This window comes from Falco naumanni, chromosome 6 (assembly GCF_017639655.2).
Source record: "Falco naumanni isolate bFalNau1 chromosome 6, bFalNau1.pat, whole genome shotgun sequence".
Classification (NCBI taxonomy): Eukaryota; Metazoa; Chordata; class Aves; order Falconiformes; family Falconidae; genus Falco; species Falco naumanni.
Window position 1 is genome coordinate 36766746 of NC_054059.1, and position 20560 is coordinate 36787305.

Consider the following 20560-nt stretch of genomic DNA (forward strand, 5'->3'; position numbering starts at 1 on the left):
CCCTGTGCCACACCAGAGCTAACAGTGAAAAGCCATGAATTCGCGGTTCATATGGGTTAGGGTTTTTTCAGAAGACAAGCACTGTCACTTTTCCATCCCTTTTGTGTCACCCAAACAACTTTTTGATCCCCAAACAACTGCAGAGTGGACAGGCCTCAACTCTTCAGGCTGTACCTAAAATTTTCGACCCAGGTGTTGAAGCGGGCTGGTGAGCAAGGGGCTGGGAGTCGGGCTCCCTGCTGCCATGGTCCCGCAGGCACATGGGCTCAGCCCCCTTGTTACCTCCTTGCTTTGACTGAGCTTGCACCAGGCTGACGTGGCTCTCCTGCAGGAGAGCAGTGGGAATTGCTGTTGGGAGGAGAAATCCTCAGTTTTCCTCCTAAATGAAGCCTACTTCTTCAATTTGGGTGGGGAAAGGGGCAGCCCTGGAAGCAGTCCTGGGTGTCATTGCGTCCTTCCCTGCCTGGCCAGCCCATTAGCTGTCCCAGGCCACATCCCTGCCCTCCCATCTCACTCTGTCCGTGCCCCATTCCCATCCCTGCTCCTGCTGTGACTTGGCTCTCATGCTGCAGGGACAGGCATGCTGCTGAAATAGAAAGTGAGAGCCAAGCAGCTTCTGGAAGACCAGAGGCATCTGCAGGCCAGCAGATGCTGCTGGTGCCCAGCGTTTCTCAGGACCAGTCACATGGACCTCAGGGATATTTATTTGCATTCTGGCCTCAATCCCAGTTGGGATCTTTGGATGCTGCTGCTATATGAATATTTATTACAACAGATAATTATCTTTTCTTGCTGCGCACCCTTAGTTTGCTTCTTGTTTGTGTGCATTGCTTCTCGAGAACCACATTTTCCTGTTATTCTGCTTTTCACTGTACTCTTGTGCTGTGTTGGGATATAACCAATTATATATAAAAAGAATAATCTGGGGATGGACTCTTGGTTTTTCGATTGCAGTTTTCTCTCTTGGGGTTTTGTTCTCCTTTAAGCTGTGTTCAGTGACAGACAGCTTCATTTGCTCAGGTGTCCTTTGCCCTCCAAGGTTTAATGTATTTATTTAGAAGATGAAACTTACTGTCAGTATTTGTATAGCACCCTCTGGAGTCTGACTTCCCCAAAATCTAGAGCTACGCAATTTGTTTCTCCACCAAATAAACCTTACTAATTAAAAGATTTTTTAGCAAATTGGCTGATATTATTCAGTCTCTTCCATATCAGTTGTTGAAATCCACCCTATTTACCAGCTTTCAATTCACATTTATAGTGCCAGAAAAGAGTTGTTTTGGGTTGGTTTTTTTACAGTGCAGCAACTACGCTCACATTTCAAGGTTAATTCAGAAAATGCAAAAGTTTACTCCGTGTTATGTTCATGGTTAAGTTCAGACTGAGTTCAGACTGAGCTTTTATTTCAAAAATCCCTCCACACACTGCTATATAACAAGAGTTGCCACCTTTTGAAGATTATTTTCAGTCTTCTGGGTCCAAAAGCAGCCTGGGTTGGGGAGCACGAGGTGCTGCAGTGTCTCTGTCCCACCCAGTCACTAGGTAGGGCTTGTATGCAGCATCCATGACAAGTGTCTTTCCAGGTTGGGTGTCAGGAGACAGTTTGCAGGGAAGGAGGTGGAGATGCTGAGCAGCTGAACTCTGGCACGAAGGCTGCAGTGTGTTATTATTTTTCCCTCTCTCACAGTATGCTGCAGAGTTGCTGGCAGTGGTGCGCCTCCCCTTCATCCATCCCAGCTATCTGCTAAATGTTGTTGACAATGAGGAGTTGATAAAGTCTTCAGAGGCTTGCCGGGATCTAGTGAACGAAGCCAAACGTTATCACATGCTGCCGCATGCCCGACAAGAGATGCAGACGCCAAGGACCCGGCCCAGGCTCTCTGCAGGTAAAGCAAAACTTCCTTCAACAACACCATGTCCCCAGTGCAGCAGTTCCCAGGCATGGCCAGGATGTGCCCTGGGATGGAGCGCAGACCTTGGCCCCTTCTCGAAGCCTGGTGATATTTCAAGCTTGATTTTCCATTCCCACTTTGCTCAAGCATTTAGGAACCTATCCCAATGGTTAGATGCATGCTTCTGAAACAAGATTTAAAAGAAAACTAATTTTTAAGAATTATTCTCTTCAGCAGAGACCAGAGTGTTCCCCTATCATCCTGAAAGTGAGCCCCTTGCCCTCCATGCCTCAGTTTCTCTAGCTGCAAAACTAGGTGAATAATTTGCTTCTTTGCCATTCAGCCTCTTGTGGGGAGAATCTGACTAATATTCATAAAACAGCTTCACTTTCACAGCCCGACTTAAATATATTATTTTCATATAGTAAGTCTTACAGTACCAGTTCAGCTGTCTGCTGCCTCCAAAACAAGTAGATCACCCATGATATATTCCCTTTTAAAAGCCCAACAGCTATAGAGGACCATGTCTGTTCAAGAAGTTTCTCACCCCATGAATGCATGCATTTTCCTTTTTGGAAAAATACATGAAACAAACCACAGCTCCCCAGTTTGCCAGCAAAGCCCGTATCATGGTAATGTGAGAAATGTCCTAAATATTTGCTGAACAGAGAGTGGTGCAAATATCATGTAGGAAAATTTTAGGAAAGCTGCATCCAAGAAGGAGTAAAATGAAACAGGTGAATTGTTTTAACATGCTGCCTGTACTTCTGCCTCTCATAAGTACAATCACAAAGCCAGGCAAAACTTTATGTGACTACCAGTAATGCTAATGTGGCACAGAGATGGCATATCAAACCGCGGCATTTGCAGCTTCTGGAGACTGCCTCATCAAGGCACCTTTCAGAATGATGAAGTGTAGAGGACTTTCAATAACAATCTACCCTAAAAAGTCTTTCATTGAAGACAACTAATGATGTGATGTTTGAAGGGATTTTTGAAAAGTGCTTATTTTATGTATATAAAATTGTAGGTGTAGTACGATCCATTTCCAGAAGCTTGTTGATGAGGGAAAAGTGATTCTCTTGGGGTAAGAGAGGGTGATTATAGTTTTTTAGGTCAGAGTCTAATTATATAGAATCATGTTATTTTGCATATCAACGGCATTCATGTAGGCACAAAGGATCTCTAAACACCCTTTGTGGACTCACTGCAGCATGTCACATGCCCTCTCGAGGTCATTGATTATAATCAAGTTATGTCTTGCGCAGGTGATTAGATTTTCTGGTATGGCACAAAAATAATGATCTCTTGTTACTAAGAAATATGTATTTAAAACTGTACAGCACTTTAACTTAATAACTTTTAAAAGAGTAACCTTGCTTGAATGACACAAATTTTTTGAAAATGCTAATGAAGAATGACGATAATCTGTTACTCTGAGGATGCACTTCTCTCTGCTGCAGTTCCTAATCTCTCTTGCTGGCAATCTCACTTCTGTGCCTGTGACCCCCCCTGGCCTGTGCACACTTCTCTGTAGGCTGGGCACTGTAACTCATCACAGCAACGGGTCCAGCCACAAGCACAGCTCCTGAAATGGTGATTCCTTCCAGTTCATGGCCTCGTGGTCCTGCTTGTGAGCCTACCTCTCCTGGCAACAGATTGCACTGGGGCTTACAACTGCTGCAGAAAGATTTTTAACACCTCTCCTAAATGCTAAATCCAAACTATCCCCAGCACTTGACTCTTGGGGTTAGAGCCATAAAATGTCCCAGAGTTAAACTGTGACCCATCACTGCAGGGATGAGTCTGGAGTAACACTCAGATCAGATTTGACTCAGATCTGGCTGTGAAGTGAGAATTAAAACTTTTGATGTGTGGATTGCAAAAGTTTTGTCCATTTGCATGAACAAAGAATTTGACTTGCTGTACACCCCGCGTGTCATGGGCTTGGGGGAGCTGTTCAAGCACAGATAATTCTCAGTTAATAACTATATTAGGGCAGGGGCTATCTCAGTCACATTTCCTAGCACCTAGTAGTACACTAAGACCATAGTCCATGGTTGAGCACATAATCTATGTCTGGAAAACCTACTTTCTCTGGGAAAAGCACACAAAAAAACCCAAAAAACACCAACCCACCAGAAAATTATATTTTAATAGAGTACATGTGGAGAGATCACCCTAAACCTCCTCCAGACATTAGCTTTTAGTGTGAGAACACCTTCTTCAGGTTAAAGTCCAAACGTACTTTCCCTGGATAATAACCAAGCTCCAAGGCTATCACAATGCTTGACAAAATTCCCATTTTCTTCAGTGGAACAGGAATTTGCTACATGCAGGTCTCACTCAGTGTTGAAGTCAATGGACATCTTTACATGGAACTGCCTTTTTATTTCTTTCCCCTTCGTGTTTTGCCCAGATGGCACGCTCCCTCCCAAGTTCTCCCAAGCATGTTCACCCACTGCTCACACACACACACAGACTAGCTTTTTTGTCACCCTTCTTGGTTTGATTGCGTGGTCTGAAACAGATTTATATACATTAAAATTACCCTGACTTCCAGCTATTTCTTGATAGGTTCCTGCCTGGTTGAGAGATGACACATTTTTATAATTTTTTTTTTGCTTACTTGAATCCTAGGTGTAGCCGAGGTAATAGTCTTAGTTGGGGGTCGGCAGATGATTGGCATGAATCAACGTGCTTTAACAGCAGTCACTTGCTTAAATCCTCAAAACAACAAGTGGTACCCGTTGGCCAGCCTGCCTTTCTATGATCGGGAGTTTTTCAGTGTGGTCAGCGCTGGGGACAACATCTATCTCTCAGGTAAGCAGCAGATGTCATAGAAACATAGAATCACACAATGCTTTGGGTCAGAAGGGACCTTAATGATCATTTAGGCCAACTCCCCCGCCATGGGCAGGAACACCTTCTACTAGACCAGGCTGCTCAAAGCCCTGTCCAACTTGGCCTTAAGCTCTTCCAGGGATGGGGCATCCACAGCTGCTCTGCACAGCCTGTGCCAGTGTCTCACCACCCTCATTATAATAAATTATTTCCTTCTGTCCAATCTAAATGTGCCCTCTTTCAGTTTGAAACTGTTACCTCTGGTCCTTTCACTACAGGCTTTGGTTAAAAGCCTCTCTCCGTCTTTCTTAGAAGCCCCCTTCAAGTACTGAAAGGACACAATAAGGTCTTCCCAGCACCACCTTTTCTGCAGGCTGAACAACACCAGCTTTCTCAGCCTGTTCTCACAGGAAAGGTGTTCCAGCCCTCTGACCATAATGTACCACTCCTCCCAACCTACTCCAACAGGTCCGTGTCTTTCCTATGGTGGGGACCCCAGAGCTGAACAGAGCCGTACTCCAGGTGGGGTCTTAGGAGAGTGGAGGGGGACAGTCACCTCCCTTGATCTGCTGGTCACTTCTTTTGAGGTAGTCCAGGATACAGTTGGCTTTCTGGGCTGTCAACACGCATTGCCAGCTCATTTCCAATTTTTTGTCCACCAGTATCCCCCAATCCTTCTCCACAGGGCTGCTTTCAATCCATTTGTCCCCCAGATTTACTGGGCTGGGAGAGAAGTTTTCTCCTTACAACATAGGCAGCACAGACAAAGAAGAACATGCTGGAGTTTTACCCAGCTGCTCCCCAGGAAAAAAATAAGACAAGTGGGAGGGAGGTTGGGAGAGAGGGATTTCCCTGCTTTTATCATTCTCCATTGCTCTGCAGCGTTAATGTTCCCCCAAAGCAGTCAACAGCAATATTTTGGAGTTGCAACATGAAGAAAATAGGTCTAACAACCATCAAGCATGCAAAGAGATTTCGCTGCCATAGAAACACAATTTAAAATACTGGCTGTAGTTGAGTCTAAATGGTGGGTTATGGAATTTCAGACAGACAGGCTGGACTGCTGAATATGTGACCTTACTTACTTACGGTATTTGCTTACAGGAGCATTCAGGTTTTGTACTTGTTGTTCAGACTGCTCTTTTGACAGTAGTCACTAGCCCTATAATCATCTTGGTTTCAATGAAACTGAGACCACACTCCTCAAAAGGCTTTAACTCCCAAACTAACTGTCTACAGTGCGCCCATAGCATCACAGTGGTTTGTTTTGAGGTGGGGTTTTTTTTGCAGTCTGGTGGTACCTCTGCTTGCCTGGAGGGGAAAAAGCAATTCCCACCAGGCAATGGAAGGATGCTCTGATGGCAGCTGAGTGCAGGTTTGATGGAAAGAAGAGGAGCCTGGGCAGGGAGGTGCAGATGTGTGTGATCCAAGGATGTGGTTGCGAGCACAGATGCACCAGGCAGTATCAGTAAGGGGTTGCAGCTGTTGCCTTTCCCTTGCCGAGTTCCCTCACTGCATTTTCTGCAGTAAATTGCTGCCTGCAGTGTTAAATTCCATTAATACTGCATAGAGGCCCTAAGGATTGATTGGAAATTTTTCCTTGATGGTTTTTTGCCCATGCTTGTTTTGCTGCTGGAGCGAAAGCCTTCTACGGAGGCTTTTGTGAGATGTTGACTTTTAGTTATTCTTAGCTGCACTACTTTCCAGTATGTAGAGCCATTTTAGGCTGTGCCATACCTGCTAACAGAAGCTGTTGAATCCTAAATTCAAAGCTTATTTCAGCTCTTCCCTTAAATCTGGATGAGCATCCTGATGGTATTCAATGGCTACAACAGGAGAACTCCAAAGTCCCACATGGCTGGAAAGCTAGCTGAGTATTGGTTGGTATTTTGCTTTGCTGAAACTTACACAGGAAAAAGGGAAGAGGAATGAACAGAAGTTGGAACGAACCCCTGCAAGCTCCAAGTACTGGACCCCACACTGCATAGCATAGGTTTGGAGAACAAAATACTAAAGAGGAAGCCTGGTTTTCTCATTAAACCACAGAACTGAGTCTAGTTATTTTCCTGGCGCAATCACTGACTCCTAGTGTGGCCTCAAATAAATCATTTCACCTGTTTGTTCTTCAAAATGGGGATAGTAAGACACCCACTAAGTAGCTACCTTGGAAGCTTCAATCAGAAGTTAAAAGATGACCAATGTAAATATTTCACTGGAGCATCCTGAACTATTTTACAGGAGTGGTACAGCTGGTTCTTTTCTTTATCAGCAAATGAAAATAAACAAGAAATTTGTTGCTGAAAATTAAACATTAAGCCTACAGTGCAAGCACTGACTTTATTCTGCCCATGTATGTGTTGCTTCAATCCATCACTGTATTAAGCATTTTAGATTTCAGACTGGTCTGTCTCACAAGCCAAGATAGGCTTTGCCTCCTGACACCTTCTTGCAAGTGTTGCAGTAATTTAATAGACTCAAAGTTATTTATGAACACTGAAAAGGGTCTATCCCCTTATGTACATGTCCCTCGTAGTCTGACATCTTGATTTCTTCTTGTCATCTTATTAAAAAAAACCCAGCCTTTGGGGCGCATGAATAAATGACACAGATATGCATCATCGGAACAGATGCTCAGTATTGAGGGTGATTTATTTTAATTAGTCAAATGTCATTTGAAGAGTTTTTACTTTGTAACTGGCTTTGATTGCTGTGCAAAGCTGCTGCCATTCCAGGTTCTCACATAATTCTCCCCTTTTCTTTCCCTCACCCACATGTCGGTGCCAGGCGGCATGGAGTCGGGTGTCACGCTCGCTGATGTCTGGTGTTACATGTCCTTGCTCGATAACTGGAACCTCGTGTCCCGCATGACAGTCCCAAGGTGTCGACATAACAGTCTGGTGTACGATGGGAAAATTTATACCATTGGAGGGGTCGGTGTGGCAGGCAACGTTGACCATGTGGAAAGGTAAAAAAACAAAACAAGACAAAAACAAAACAAAACAAAACCACCAAAATAAAAAACCATGCTGTTTGCTGGATCTCTTTCTTCATGCTATGCTAAAGGACCATTTCCCTTTTAAAGGATACATCAAATGGGCTATATGTGTTAAAATAAGCTTTTATAGCAGCTAAGAAAGGAGGAAAGTGTGCAGGATTAGGTTTCTTTTTAAAGCTTCAGTGGAAAGCATTGTTTCAAAACCAAAGACGAAAGCTGCCAGTTTGTTTGTCAGTTTGCTCAGGGGAGCGAAGAGAGGAATTAAGCTGCTTTGGACACTTTACACAGATTATACAATGAACTAATAAACTTCCTTTGAATTTAGTATTGATGAAAGTCTTTACAGACTGCAATAATCCTTTTTGGTTTTTTTAAACCCCAAAAAAGCAACAGCAAAGTCAGTTTCTCACATGTGCTATCCTGGTAGAGCACCTCAGCCTTGACCTGGCTGGAAGGAAGATTCTCCCTTTGGTGGTCTTGGCCTGGGGCTGGGACCTGCCAAGCTCCAAGTAAAACAACCGATAAATGGAAACAGTTATAAAATTAAACAGAATTCCTGGCTGAGAGGGGGTGAATAGAGATGGGAAAGAATGGAAATTTCTCTTTTCAAGAAGACTCCAGAAATAAAAATTTTCCTTTTCTCATATGGAACTTAAAAAAAAAAAGGAAGGAACAAAAGCACAAAAGAAACATTTCACAAAGTAGAATTCCAAAACCAACTAAATTCACATCAACCATAACATTCAATAAAACCATAAATTTTATATGCATACCAATGTTTTCATTAAAAAATAGAAACCGCTTTGAAATGCAAAGAATATTCCATTCCAATAAGATCAATACAGCCCTAGCCTTACCCAAACATAAATGCATTGTGACAAATAGATTAATGATACATTTTTGTGAAATGTTTTTCCTTAGTGAATCTGGCAACCAAAAATAGGATTTTTTTTTCTTTTTCTCACTTTTAAGTGCTGAATTTGAATGCTTCTTCAGCAATATTTTGAAGCAGGCATTTTCCAGTAAAAGTTGCCTTAAAAGGCAAGCCAAAAAAGGATAGATCATTAAGAAAGATTTGGAAAAACAAAAAAATAGACCATTTTTCAAAAGGTTAGGATTAAAGATGCCTTTTATCTATTATTTCTGGATCTTGGTGCTGCAAAATTTATGTTCAGTTGGGGGGGGGGGGGGGTGTAGTATTTTTTCATTTAAGTAGATACTGTAAATACTGAATACCAAAACCTCTATTAAAAGTTTATTATTGTTACAAAGTCAAACACACAGGAAATTAAGAAATACCAAAACTAAAGTTTCTGCCGACAGATCTACTTTTTGGTACAATCTTCAGTTATGTGATGACTTTTTTTTCCCCAAAGGATTTCCACCTAGTTCAGTGCATGGGACAGGCCAGTTGTCTGTATGCATGGCCTCCACTATCTGGTGCTGAGCGATAGCCATTCACATATGGCCATCACTAGTTTTGTGTTCCTTGGCACAGGCTGAAGAACTAACATCGGTGATGATGCTGTCAGCAAGTCAGGAAATGCAGACAGGGAAGAAGGAATGATGAATCATAGCAGTGAATGCAACATGTGAGGGTTGCTTCCCTCCTTAACCCTGAGCTTCAGGTGGGCACTGCCCTCAGAACTTGCTTTGAGGGAAATCTCACCCATTTTTGCAGATTACTTCTGATTTCCAAAGGTCTTTGTCCTGTAATTTAAGTCAGTACATTTTTAACTAGCAGATATGGTTTTGTAAACATGGGAAGGAGAAAGCCCAGGAAAGAGATGCAGCATTTAATTCCATCTCTTGATAAAGATGAACATCGAAATAATGCTGTTGCAGATAGATGTCTTGATAGATGTCACCGATTAAATGGTCTCTTTTTTATTTTTCCCAGGGTGTAATTTCTGTCTCTGCTCTGATTCTCACGGTCTCTCTTTAACAAAGCATCCAAAATGTTGGTCAGTTGAAAGAAGCCCAAATCAAGCAAAGTCACTCCCTCTACTTCCTTCTCAATCACTCAAGCCCTTGCCACGAACAACACTGCAGGCTGCACAGGCATGCTCAGGCCCTCGGCATGCCCTGCATGGCTCAGTGAGAGCAGCCCTGCTGGTTTTCAGTGGTAACAAGCCCACCAAGAGACTTTTATGTGGGAAAGGAGCAGATTTCCTTCCTATCATTTCAGCGCATGCTGTCTCAACCACAATAAGGATGTCTTGTCATGGGGATTTGCTAAACCCGTGGTTATAATTAATCTGCTATTGTCTATAAAGAGACTTGTGAGACAAAGCCATGGAAAAAGTGCAGCGTGGCCTCCTTTGGGTTATGCCAAGGAATGAGAGAGGTTTGGGGATGCTTCCTTTTTTATTCTTTGTATTAAAGTGACGGGGGGGGGGGGGGGGGGATGACAGAAGCAAAGCATGGCATGGCTGAAGCTGTGCAGTTCAGAAGGGATGTTTCAGGGTCTGCTGTTAGAAATGCAGGTGAGAAAAAGCTGGCCCTTGTAGGTGTGCTGGGCAAAGTCAGGCCTTTTCGGGCAAAAGCATTTCCCATTTGGACCAGGAAAATTTGTGCAAGTGTTCAGGAATTTAAGTCACTCTACCCACTTTTTGTAAACAATGAGGCTTTCTGAATTTGGGTTGCAACTTAGGAAAAAAAAGCAAACATTAAAATACAAACTAAAGTCACTTTAATTGCTCAGTTTTCTACTGTCTTCTGCACAGTTGATGCCCCCTTCTTGACTCTGCCTTCCATTTCTTTTTCCCCACCCTCAGGAGCTACCACTGACCAACATTCTCCCACATATTTCTGAGTGGGCTGCACTTTGCTCTTCAGATACTGTATTGCTTTGGTGGGACATTGAGATTGCCATCTCTCAAGAGCAGGGAAACCTGTCTGCCATTCAAGCAGGTCTTACAAAAGCACTGTATTAAAATAATAAGGTGACATGATCATATGCTCTAAGTCAGGTGATGCCAAAAATTACATTTACCTCTGAGTTTAACCTTGTTCCCCACAGTGTTGAATTTCAGGGTCATGCACTCTTGGATTTTGGTTAGTTTTTCACATCAAAGGAGGCATCTGATCTTATAGCCCTGTTTCTCACCCCGACGGAGGTACAGGGGTTTCTCCAGGCCTGATGCACAATGTGATCCTGTGCAGTGCCACCAGTGTGAAGGGCAAGGCACTGGACACCCTCCCTCATCGGGCCACCTACCACCTCCCCTTGTGCACATGCAGCTTATCTTTCCCAGCCACATTTCGCTTTTTGCTTGCTCAGTTAGCTCAAGCATGACCATGCACAGCTTTGGCCAGGTTTTGATGTGTATTCACTGGCGTGGTGGAGGGCATGTCTCCGGTCCAAAGTGACCTACCCTCACCTCACCAGTTAGCAGCCCCAGAGCGTGGAGACTACAGGATGTCTCATCACCACAGGTCTTTGAAAACAGAGAGAATAACATTTTCTCCCCGTTTCCATCTTGTTCTTCACCTCTTTTTCCTGTAGTTCTTGTAATATTCCATCCTAAATGGTTAAAATCTTACCAGATGTTTTTACTGCACTTTGTTTTTTAAAAACAAATGTCAGACCATTTTAGCTCTACATGCTGCCACCTGACTGCACCTAATACATCTGCTGCACCATTAGAAAGCATTAAAGCAAGCAGGGACTACTGGACCCATAATGATTTATGGCATCAGCTCCTGGGCTCCAGTCTCTGTGATTTCAGTTGTGTCATTGATGCTGAAGGGTGCAGCCTGAACCAGAAATTCTGGTGCCACTTAAATCAGTGGGTGTTTTCCCATCAACTTCCATAGTGCTGAGATTTTTTACCCTTTATCTGCTATTTGTCTGTAAAGAGACAGAAAAAATTCCATCTCAATGGATAATATTACAGGACTACCACAAACAGACGAGTAGGAGTCATTCGTTACTTATCTTCAAACAATATGCATGTGCCAGAGGGGCTGAGTTATATGTTCATTTTTGTGGCTGTACATGGGTATATGCCCAGGGAGAGTTATGTTTTTGGAATGAGTGTTTAGGGAAATAACGGCGCAGCTGCAGTTCTCCATCAAACCCCTCTGGCAAGTTTCTGTGTGACAGGGAGCGAGTCATTAGGTGTTAGGCGAGAGGGTATTACACTTTCTGTCTTCTTCTGAGATATGAGTTGAGTTGGGAGGCAGCGAAATGAAGTGGATCCGCGAACTAGGTTTTTAGATAATGGATGGGCCCTGTAACATAAGCAATTTGGGAGCCGAGAAAACTGCGTATGCTGACAAGACAATGTATGCGACTAAAAGTGTGGAAATGCAGGTGCTTTGTGGTTATTATCTGTTTGAAGGACAGAAGAAGATGAATCCCCTTGACCTGACAGCACTTTTACAATAGGGTTGTCTAAAATTGGGAGATTACTTTGGTCTGGCAGTGTATACTTGGAAGACAGTCTAAAAAATTCAGTGTAAAGAATAAACTTTATAAACTTCAGAAACTGCTCAGAAAATACTGTTTTACTAGAGACATGGTCGCATAGGAATTAGGGCTTCTCCCCCCAGAAAGGTGGCAGAATCAGCAGCCCAACTGAAGTGCATCTGCAGCAATGCACGCAGCATGGGCAGCAAACAGGAGTGGAACACGGTTGTGCAGCAGGAAAGCTGTGATATAGCTGCCATCACAGAAACACGGTGGGATGGCTGGCACGACTGGAGTGCTGCAATGGATGGCTATAAACTCTTCGGGAGGGATAGGCAGGGAAGGAGAGGCAATGGGGTAGCTCTGTATGTTTGGGAGTGTTTTGCTTGTCTATAGCTGAATGATGGTGACAATAAGGTTGAGCGTTCATGGGTAAGAATTAGGGGGAGGGCCAACAGAGCAGTTGTAGACCACCCAGCTGGGATGAAGAGGCAGACAAAATATTCTGTGAGCAGCTGGGAGAAGTTTCACAGTTACCAGCTCTTGTTCTCGTGGGGAACTTCAACCTACTGGACATCCGCTGGAGATACAACACAGCGGAGAGGAAGCAGCCTGGGAGGTTCCTGGAGTGTGTGGAAGATGGCAGCTCCCTGACCCAGCTGGTGAGGGAGCCAGCTAGGGAAGGTGCCCGCTGAGCCTGCTGTTTGCCAGCAGGGACGGGCGGGTGGGTGATGTGGTGGCTGGAGGCCGTCCTGGGCACAGCCATCACAAAATCAAAAAGGTTTCGAGGCTCAGAGCAGTGAGGAGGGGGCTCAGCAGAACGGCTGCCCTGGGCTTCCAGGGGGCCGACGCTGGCCTGTTCAGGGGCCTGGCTGACAGAGCCCCTGGGGAGGCAGCCCAGGGGGTGCAGGAGCAGCCCATCCCCATGTGCCAAAATGTTGCAGCACAAGCAAGCTATCAGGCTGCAGCAAGGCTTTACAGTGGGCCAGATTCTACTGTCTCCTTCCTCCAGAGGCCAGACCACACTACTCCTCATCCATCCAACCACCTCTGCCCCAGTCCTCAGGCTATTTAACCACTTAGCAGGAACAAGCTACAGCTGCACATCATCCATGTCAACCAACCCACTGCCTTCAAGGCAAGGCCACAGCTGCATGTTATCAATGCTAATCACCCCACTGCCTTCATTCCCCTACACCGAAAGGTGAGTGCTGGGGGAGGAGGCTGGTCTGGCTGAGCAGAGCTTTGGGTGGAACTTGGGGTAAAGGAGAGTTTCCACCTCTGGAAGAAGGGGCAGGCAGCTCTGGGGGACCACAAGGGTGTTGTGAGGTTGTGCAGGGAGAAAATTAGAAGGGCTAAAGCTCAACTAGAACTTAACCTGCCTATGGCTATAGAATACAGAAAATTTCTATAAATATGTTAGCAGAAAAAGAAGGGCTAAGGAGAATCTCCATCCTATATTAGATGTGGGGGGAAACATAGTGACAAAGGCTGAAGAAAAGGCTGAAGTATTTAATGCCTTCTTTGCCTCAGTCTTTAAAGGTAAGGTCAGTTGTTCTGTGGGCACCCAGCCCCGTGGGCTGGAAGACAGGCATGGGGAGCAGAATGAAGACCCCATAATCTGAGGCAAAATGGTTAGTGACCAGCTACAAGTCTATCGGGGTGGATGGGGTCTACCCAAGGGTACTGAGGAAGATGGCAGCGGTGCTCACCAAGTCACTTTCCATTATTTATCAGTGGTCCTGGCTAACCGGGGAGTTCCCAATTGACTGCAAGGTAGCAAATGTGACACCCATCGGCAATAAGGGCTGGAAGGAGGATCCAGGGAACCACAGGCCTGTCAGCCTGACCTTGGTGCTGGGGAAGGTTATGGAGCAGATGATCCTGAGCGTCATCACACAGCACGTACAGGATCACAGCACAGGTGATCAGTCCCAGCCAGCATGGGCTTATGAAAGGCAGGTCCTGCTTGACTAACCTGATCTCCTTCTATGAAAAGATGACCTGCCTAGTGGATGAGGGAAAAGCTGTGGGTGTTGTCTGCCTGGACCTTAGTAAAGCCTTTGACACCCTTTCCCACAGCATTGTCCTAGAGAGACTGGCTGCTCATGGCTTGGTTGGGCATGCTCTTTGCTGGGTAAAAAGCTGCCTGGATGGCTGAGCCCAAAGAGTGGTGGTGAATGGAGTTACATCCAGTTGGTGGCCAATCACAGGCAGCATTCCCCAGGACTCAGTATTGGGGCCAGTTCTGTTTAATACCTTTATCAATGATCTGGAAGACAGGACCAAGTGCACCTTTAGTAAGTTTGCAGATGACACCAAGTTGTGGGGAAGCACTGATCTGCTGGAGGGTAGGAAGGCTCTGCAGAAGGATGTGGGCAGGCTGGACCCATAGGCCAAGGCCAATGGTATGAAGTTCAACAAGAACAAGTGCTGAGCCCTACACGTGTGTCGCAACACCCCCACACAACACTACAGCTTTGGGCAAGAGTGGCTGGAAAGCTGCCTGGCGGGAAAGGACCTGGGGGTTCTGGTCGACAGCTGGCTGTACGTGAGCCAGCTGTGTGGCCAACAGCATCCTGGCCTGTATCCAAAACAGTGTGGCCAGCAGGACCAGGGCAGTGACCATCCCCCTGTGCTGGGCACTGGTGGGGCCGCACCTGGAACTCTGTGTTCCATTTTGGGCCCCTCACTGCAAGAGTGACGTAGAGGTGCTGGAGCGTGTCCAGGGAAAGGCGATGGGGCTGGTGAAGGATCTGGAGCACAAGTCTGATGAGGAGCAGCTGAGGGAACTGGGCAGGGGGGTGGGGTTCAGCCTGGAGAAAAGGAAGCTCAGGGGGGACCTTATCACTCTCTGCAACTACCTGAGAGGAGGCTATAGGCAGATGGGGGTCGGTGTCTTCTCCCAAGTAACGAGCGATAGGTAAGAGCAAACGGCCTCAAGTTGTGCCAGGGGAGGTTTAGATTGGAGATTAGGAAACATTTCTTCATCAAAAATGTGGTCAAGCATTGGAACAGGCTGCCCAGGGAGGTGGTGGAGTCACCGTCCCTGGTAGTCTTTGAGAGATGTGTAGATGAGGCACGTTAGAGAGGCATGGTTTAGTGGAGGACTTGGCAGTTCTGGGTTAGGACTTGATGATCTCAAAGGTCTTTTCCAACCTAAATGATTCTATGAATCTATGATGTCTTAAGAAAAATACATAGCCTTGTCCAAGAATAATTTCATAAGCTGCTCAGAACAGTCAGAAAAAAAAGGAAAAGGCAAAAAATAGTAATCCTTTAATGTGATTTTAAACAATTGAATTGAATCATCTGAATAGCAGATCAATATGACACTGTACAGATGTTTTTTTAAATGGCAGCTTTCCTGCAAACAGAATTAAGTACTGTGTAAGAAACTGGAGGGTGCATGTCTGTAAGTGACTGACCATGATGTAAGGACTTTATAACGTGAATAAATGAAGATACTCATATAGCTGTTAAACCTAGGAGAGAAATTAAGAGGTTAATAAGAGAAAAAAAATACCGTTTGCAGGTACTGAAGAGGTCAAATTTCAAGAAGGCAGAGAAGCAAATGGCACACCTTGAAATGAAGGGGTTTCAGCTGTTAATACTGAGGTGGTAGGGAAAGAGCAAGAAAGGAGGCATTGAACAAAGTAAGTGAGGCAAGAGGAAGATCAGGCCCACAGATGAAATCCTAGGAGTGGAGAGTTGTGGAAACCAGCAAGGTTATTTCTGTATGTGCTCTTTTCAAGCCTGGGTTGTATTTTCTGCTGGGTTCAGATCATTTGCCATATCACAGGTATAAAAGTAATACACAAACCAAAGGATAGTGACTGCAGAAGGGTCAGGTGAGATGACGGTGCTCGGTGCATGTAAAGTGACAGGTGGGGACACGCATCTGGCAGGCATGGGAAGCCTGATGTATGGTGCTTGGCAGGGCCGTGGACCACAGGGTTGCAGGGACTGCTCTGGGGGCAGAGGAAGGCATGCGAGGGCATCTGTGTAAAACCACGTGTGAGTCTGTAGCGTGCAAGAGCTGCAAAACCAGCAGCCAGTCATGTGAAAGGAGTTGTCCTTGAAGTTTCAAGTTCAGCAGATTGGATGGGCTTGGTAGGCCCCTAGCCAAGGACAAGCATGGACACACCGGGACTGGAGGGAGCAGTGGAGGAGAGGGAAGAAAAACCTTTGCTTGGCTTGCAGCCAGCTCCCATTAAGTCTCCATCTATGGCTTCAAACAGGGGAATCAAATGCAAAGCTTGACTAATGGAAAGAGATCAAAGTGATTATTCTTTAAATCAGTTCCCTCCCCACTGGCCCCTTAGCAGAGCTGGTGTTACAAGCAGCCAAGGAGCCCCACTAGCACTAGTGGCGGTGGAGTGACAGCAGTGCCAGAGATGACAGGACAGATGGAAAGGCCCTAGGGCAGAGAGGTAAAGCAGGTGTCATTATTTCCTGTCCTGGAAGGTTAGAAAGATTCAACTTTATTCATTTTTAAACCAATTTAGTTAATCTGGTGCAAATCCTTGTGTGAACACATTAAGAGCTGACTTGAGATAGACCAAAATGATGGAAACCTGCCTTGCAGAGACTTAAGGAGCTTAGACTACTTAGTTTATCCCATAGAAGGTGAAGAGGTGACTTTACTATTTTCTGCAAGTCCATATGTGAAAGAGAGCAGACAGCTTTATAATCCAACAGGAAAAAAAAAAAAAATAAAACAAACCTTACTTTCTGGTGGGTGGGAACCAGAAATCAGGTCTGCAGTTTTGCAAGGAAGGAATGAACCAGAGCAATAAACCCCAGAGGGGATGGAGGGACTTGATGGACAGGTATCAGGAAGCCTTGAAGGCACCAATTTCTCTTCTTCAGCCCCAGGTGTAAGTTAGGGACTTGAGGATTGCTTCACTGAGCAGCCTATGTAAAACCCATGTTGGATGCCTGTGTTATGCAGACAAGGACTTGCTTCCACCTGCTTTATGGTTCACTGGTTTCTTTTAAACCAAATGACGCTCAAGACACTTGCATCTATACCCACTAGATTTGCAGCCTTTGGCTTTCATCAGATGAAGTGAAACTGGTTATTTTTGGTTTCCTGGTGGCAGACGGAGAAGGGTAGGAGAAAGAAAGATCAATTCTGACATCACAGAGTGTAAAAGAAGGACAGTGAAAGTGGATGAAAAATGGGGTCTGAGGGACCTGTGGTCCCAATAGTGAAATTCATCTAGAAAAAGGGTGATTGGTTTTGTAGTTTGAACTTTTCTTCGGTATTCCCATAGATGTGGTCCTCAACCACACTCAGCCCCCAGCATATGTGAAGGATACAACCTCTCCTTATAACTGCTCCTTCCCAAAAGCGTAGATCAGAATGTCATTGGCAGGAACATATCTGTCTGGGGAACTGTGGTCTGCTAGGTACTTCTGCCAGCACCAGGGGAGGCAGCGTGGCTGCTCACCATCGCGTCTCAGACCACTTCGACTGGCTGCAGATGTTCCTGGTACTAAGTCAGAGTGGTTGTTGTGAGACAATATATTATCAGGTGACAGGTATAATTTATATCTTAGAAGCCAAGGAACCAGAAAGGAACATTAGATAGTTCTTCTCAGCTGTATTGCTTTTCCCAGTTTCTAATCAATTATAACCAATTTCTTAATAAGGCATCAAGAATTAAATTACCAAGTCCCAAATGACTGCATTAGGTAAGTTAGAAAAGTGTAAACCAAAACCAGCATATTTATATTATGTGAGATTTTTGCATATCTGCTAGGACGGATGCGAGTGCTGCCCCACGTGCTGTGGGCAAATGTAGAAGATGCAGCATATGGTGCTTTACCTGGAGGAGTTGCTTGTGCAAAATGCATCAGCAGGTTCAGGTTTGGCACCAAAATGTTAAGAATCAGCCCAGTATAGGTGTGTCGCCTTGAATGCTCTCAGCACCATGTTGTTTAATCTTGTTATATTTGTCCCCTTTCATCACTTGCAGATGAATTTAATTTCTCAGGAACTAATATAGAGCACTGTACAAGGCAGTTCTCCGTGCTTATTATAAGGGACTTCCCTATTTTTTTTTTTAGTTAAAGTTTGCCTCCCTCTTGCTTTTGCTTCAGTTTTATGAGTGTGTTAATTACTTTCAGTTATATTACGTGGAAATTCATTAATGCATTTTCATTAAGCACAATATTTTGTGCTGTTTCCACCATTTATATAATTTCTCACTTCTATTTTCCCCAGATTCAGGCAGTGAGAATTGGAGGGACATGTTGCAAAGGGAGAATTCTCCTGTTGCTAAATCAATTTTTTACATATGGGTTCATGGCCAAGGATTTATTTCATGTTTGTACATTGCATATCACTAATATTAAGAGCAAAAGCCCTGAGTGGGTGATGAGGGCTTCTGTTCTTGCAGTCAACAGTTCTGGATAATCACTACACAGGAAACTCCTATCTGACTGAATGTGCCATTATGTGGAAATACAGAAGCCTAAAAATCACATTATTTGCCACTGTCTCCAAGACTCATTTTAGGGCAGCTATTTGGATCCCTGCCACATTATCTTTAAAAAAAAATTATGTCTGTACTTGTGACATTGTCTAAAATGAATCTTCATCCGTGGATTATTAACTGCACATCCCTTATGGTCAATGGCTTAATTAAATCAGATACTGATGACCTTAAAACTAATTTAGCACTTTCATGCATACTCTTTTCTGTTTGCTTCATGTCAAATATGGATGCAATGGTGAAATCTTATTCCAGCATTAACGTTTACAGCATCCTGCAACGAAGCACAGTAGTTCGGTTTGCACAATGAAAATTAAATGGAAGCAACTTATTCCAGCACAAAATGTGTGTCACTGGTCAGTTAACTAGAGTAAAAAGAGCTATCGTGTTGCATTATGTTGCAGGTGAGATGTGTTCCACAAGCTGAACAATTGAAGTATATTAACAGTTGCCTGCCTGCGGTCGCTATTGGATATCACTGCACTGATTTGCAAGAATAATCTCATTGTATACTCATTAAAAGAAATTAATTAGTGGAAGACATCTCAACAAAGATGTCCTGAGTTTCTTTAGCTTGGACTATAATGAGATTTGAGAGGCATCTACAGAAAATAGAACCAGCTTTCTCTGGGCTTTTCTCAATGTTTTAAAAGCTTAGGAAAAGCATTAATTACACTGTTTACCAAGTGGCTGAATTCGTAGGATGTGAAAAAATGCATTTCCACCTCTGCTTTTTTTCTGCTTGTCAAGCTGCCTTTCTGTTATATCCCAGCCTGCTTTCTCTGCCTGTCTATCCTGCCCAGTTTTGCGTCATCTCAGCTCACTCCAACTGCTGTCGTCCTAGGTACGATACAATAACCAACCAGTGGGAGACCATTGCTCCTCTGCCAAAGGCTGTGCATTCAGCTGCTGCAACCGTTTGTGGTGGGAAGATCTACGTCTTCGGTGGGGTGAACGAAGCCGGCCGAGCTGCGGGGGTCTTGCAGTCCTACATCCCTCAGACTAATTCATGGAGTTTTATAGAGTCTCCGATGATCGGTAAGGGATGCGTGGTGTCAGAGTAAACCCTTATTACAACAGAAATCTCTGTGCTACAGGTATTTTAATACCTTCATAGAAAGGAAATGCATTGGGGGGGTGGGGGGAGATATGTTTATAACATATTGGCAGGAATGCATGGTATATTGTACCAGAGAGGCAATTATCTGGATCTTTACTGAAGGCAATTGTCACTCATTAATACAGCTAGTTATCAGCTAGAAGTGATGAGTTCAAAGTAGAGGAGAAAGGAAAGCAGTCATTAGATATGGACAACTAGTAATTTTAGATCCAAAAAATTGCTAAGTGCAGTGAAACTTCATCCTGGCATCATGTGTTGCTCCATGCAGCTTTACAACACTGCTCAGTTAATGAATTATTACTCATGAGCTTGTTAAAATACCGTCTCTCCTGTGGGAAGTGGCGGTCATTCTTAACTGGGATTTATTAGTGTTGTCCACAGGCATACGTGCTTCAGAGGCTGAAATCTCCAAGACATGTAGGTTATTAAAACTGTGGTTATTAGTTTATGAAACCCTTGAGCTCACAGAACATTTTACTGCATAAAGAGCAAGATGACAGGCCAGATTTTCCAACGTACCAGGCAATGTCAGAGGTGCAGACTTCCTTCCAAAATCAGAATAGCACTCAGAAGTTTGCAACTTATTTGCTTTCTGTGGTGATTTGCACCCTGAGTGTTTAGGCTGCTCTTTTGGAAATGAGGTTTAGTGTTCAGCCTCACAGAGGTGTTACTGCAGGGTAACAGCCGACCTGGGCCACCTGCTTTGGCAGCCTTTGGTCTGGTGATATTCAAGTGGCCAAAGAAACAGCAGCCGTACAGTCGTTGCAGAGAAGCTGCTTTAGGGTGGCTTGC

At 44.5% G+C, this 20560-nt stretch overlaps 1 protein-coding gene across 2 annotated transcripts in view; it reads left to right on the plus strand.

Moving 5' to 3' along the window:
- KLHL29 (kelch like family member 29) overlaps positions 1-20560 on the plus strand; it is a 406353-nt gene that overhangs the window by 363495 nt on the left and 22298 nt on the right. For both annotated transcript variants that reach the window (XM_040598977.1, XM_040598978.1), the window contains exons 9-12: positions 1688-1886; positions 4533-4715; positions 7521-7701; positions 19493-19686. In XM_040598977.1, coding sequence (XP_040454911.1) covers positions 1688-1886; positions 4533-4715; positions 7521-7701; positions 19493-19686 — 757 coding nt within the window. The remainder of the gene's footprint in view (positions 1-1687; positions 1887-4532; positions 4716-7520; positions 7702-19492; positions 19687-20560) is intronic.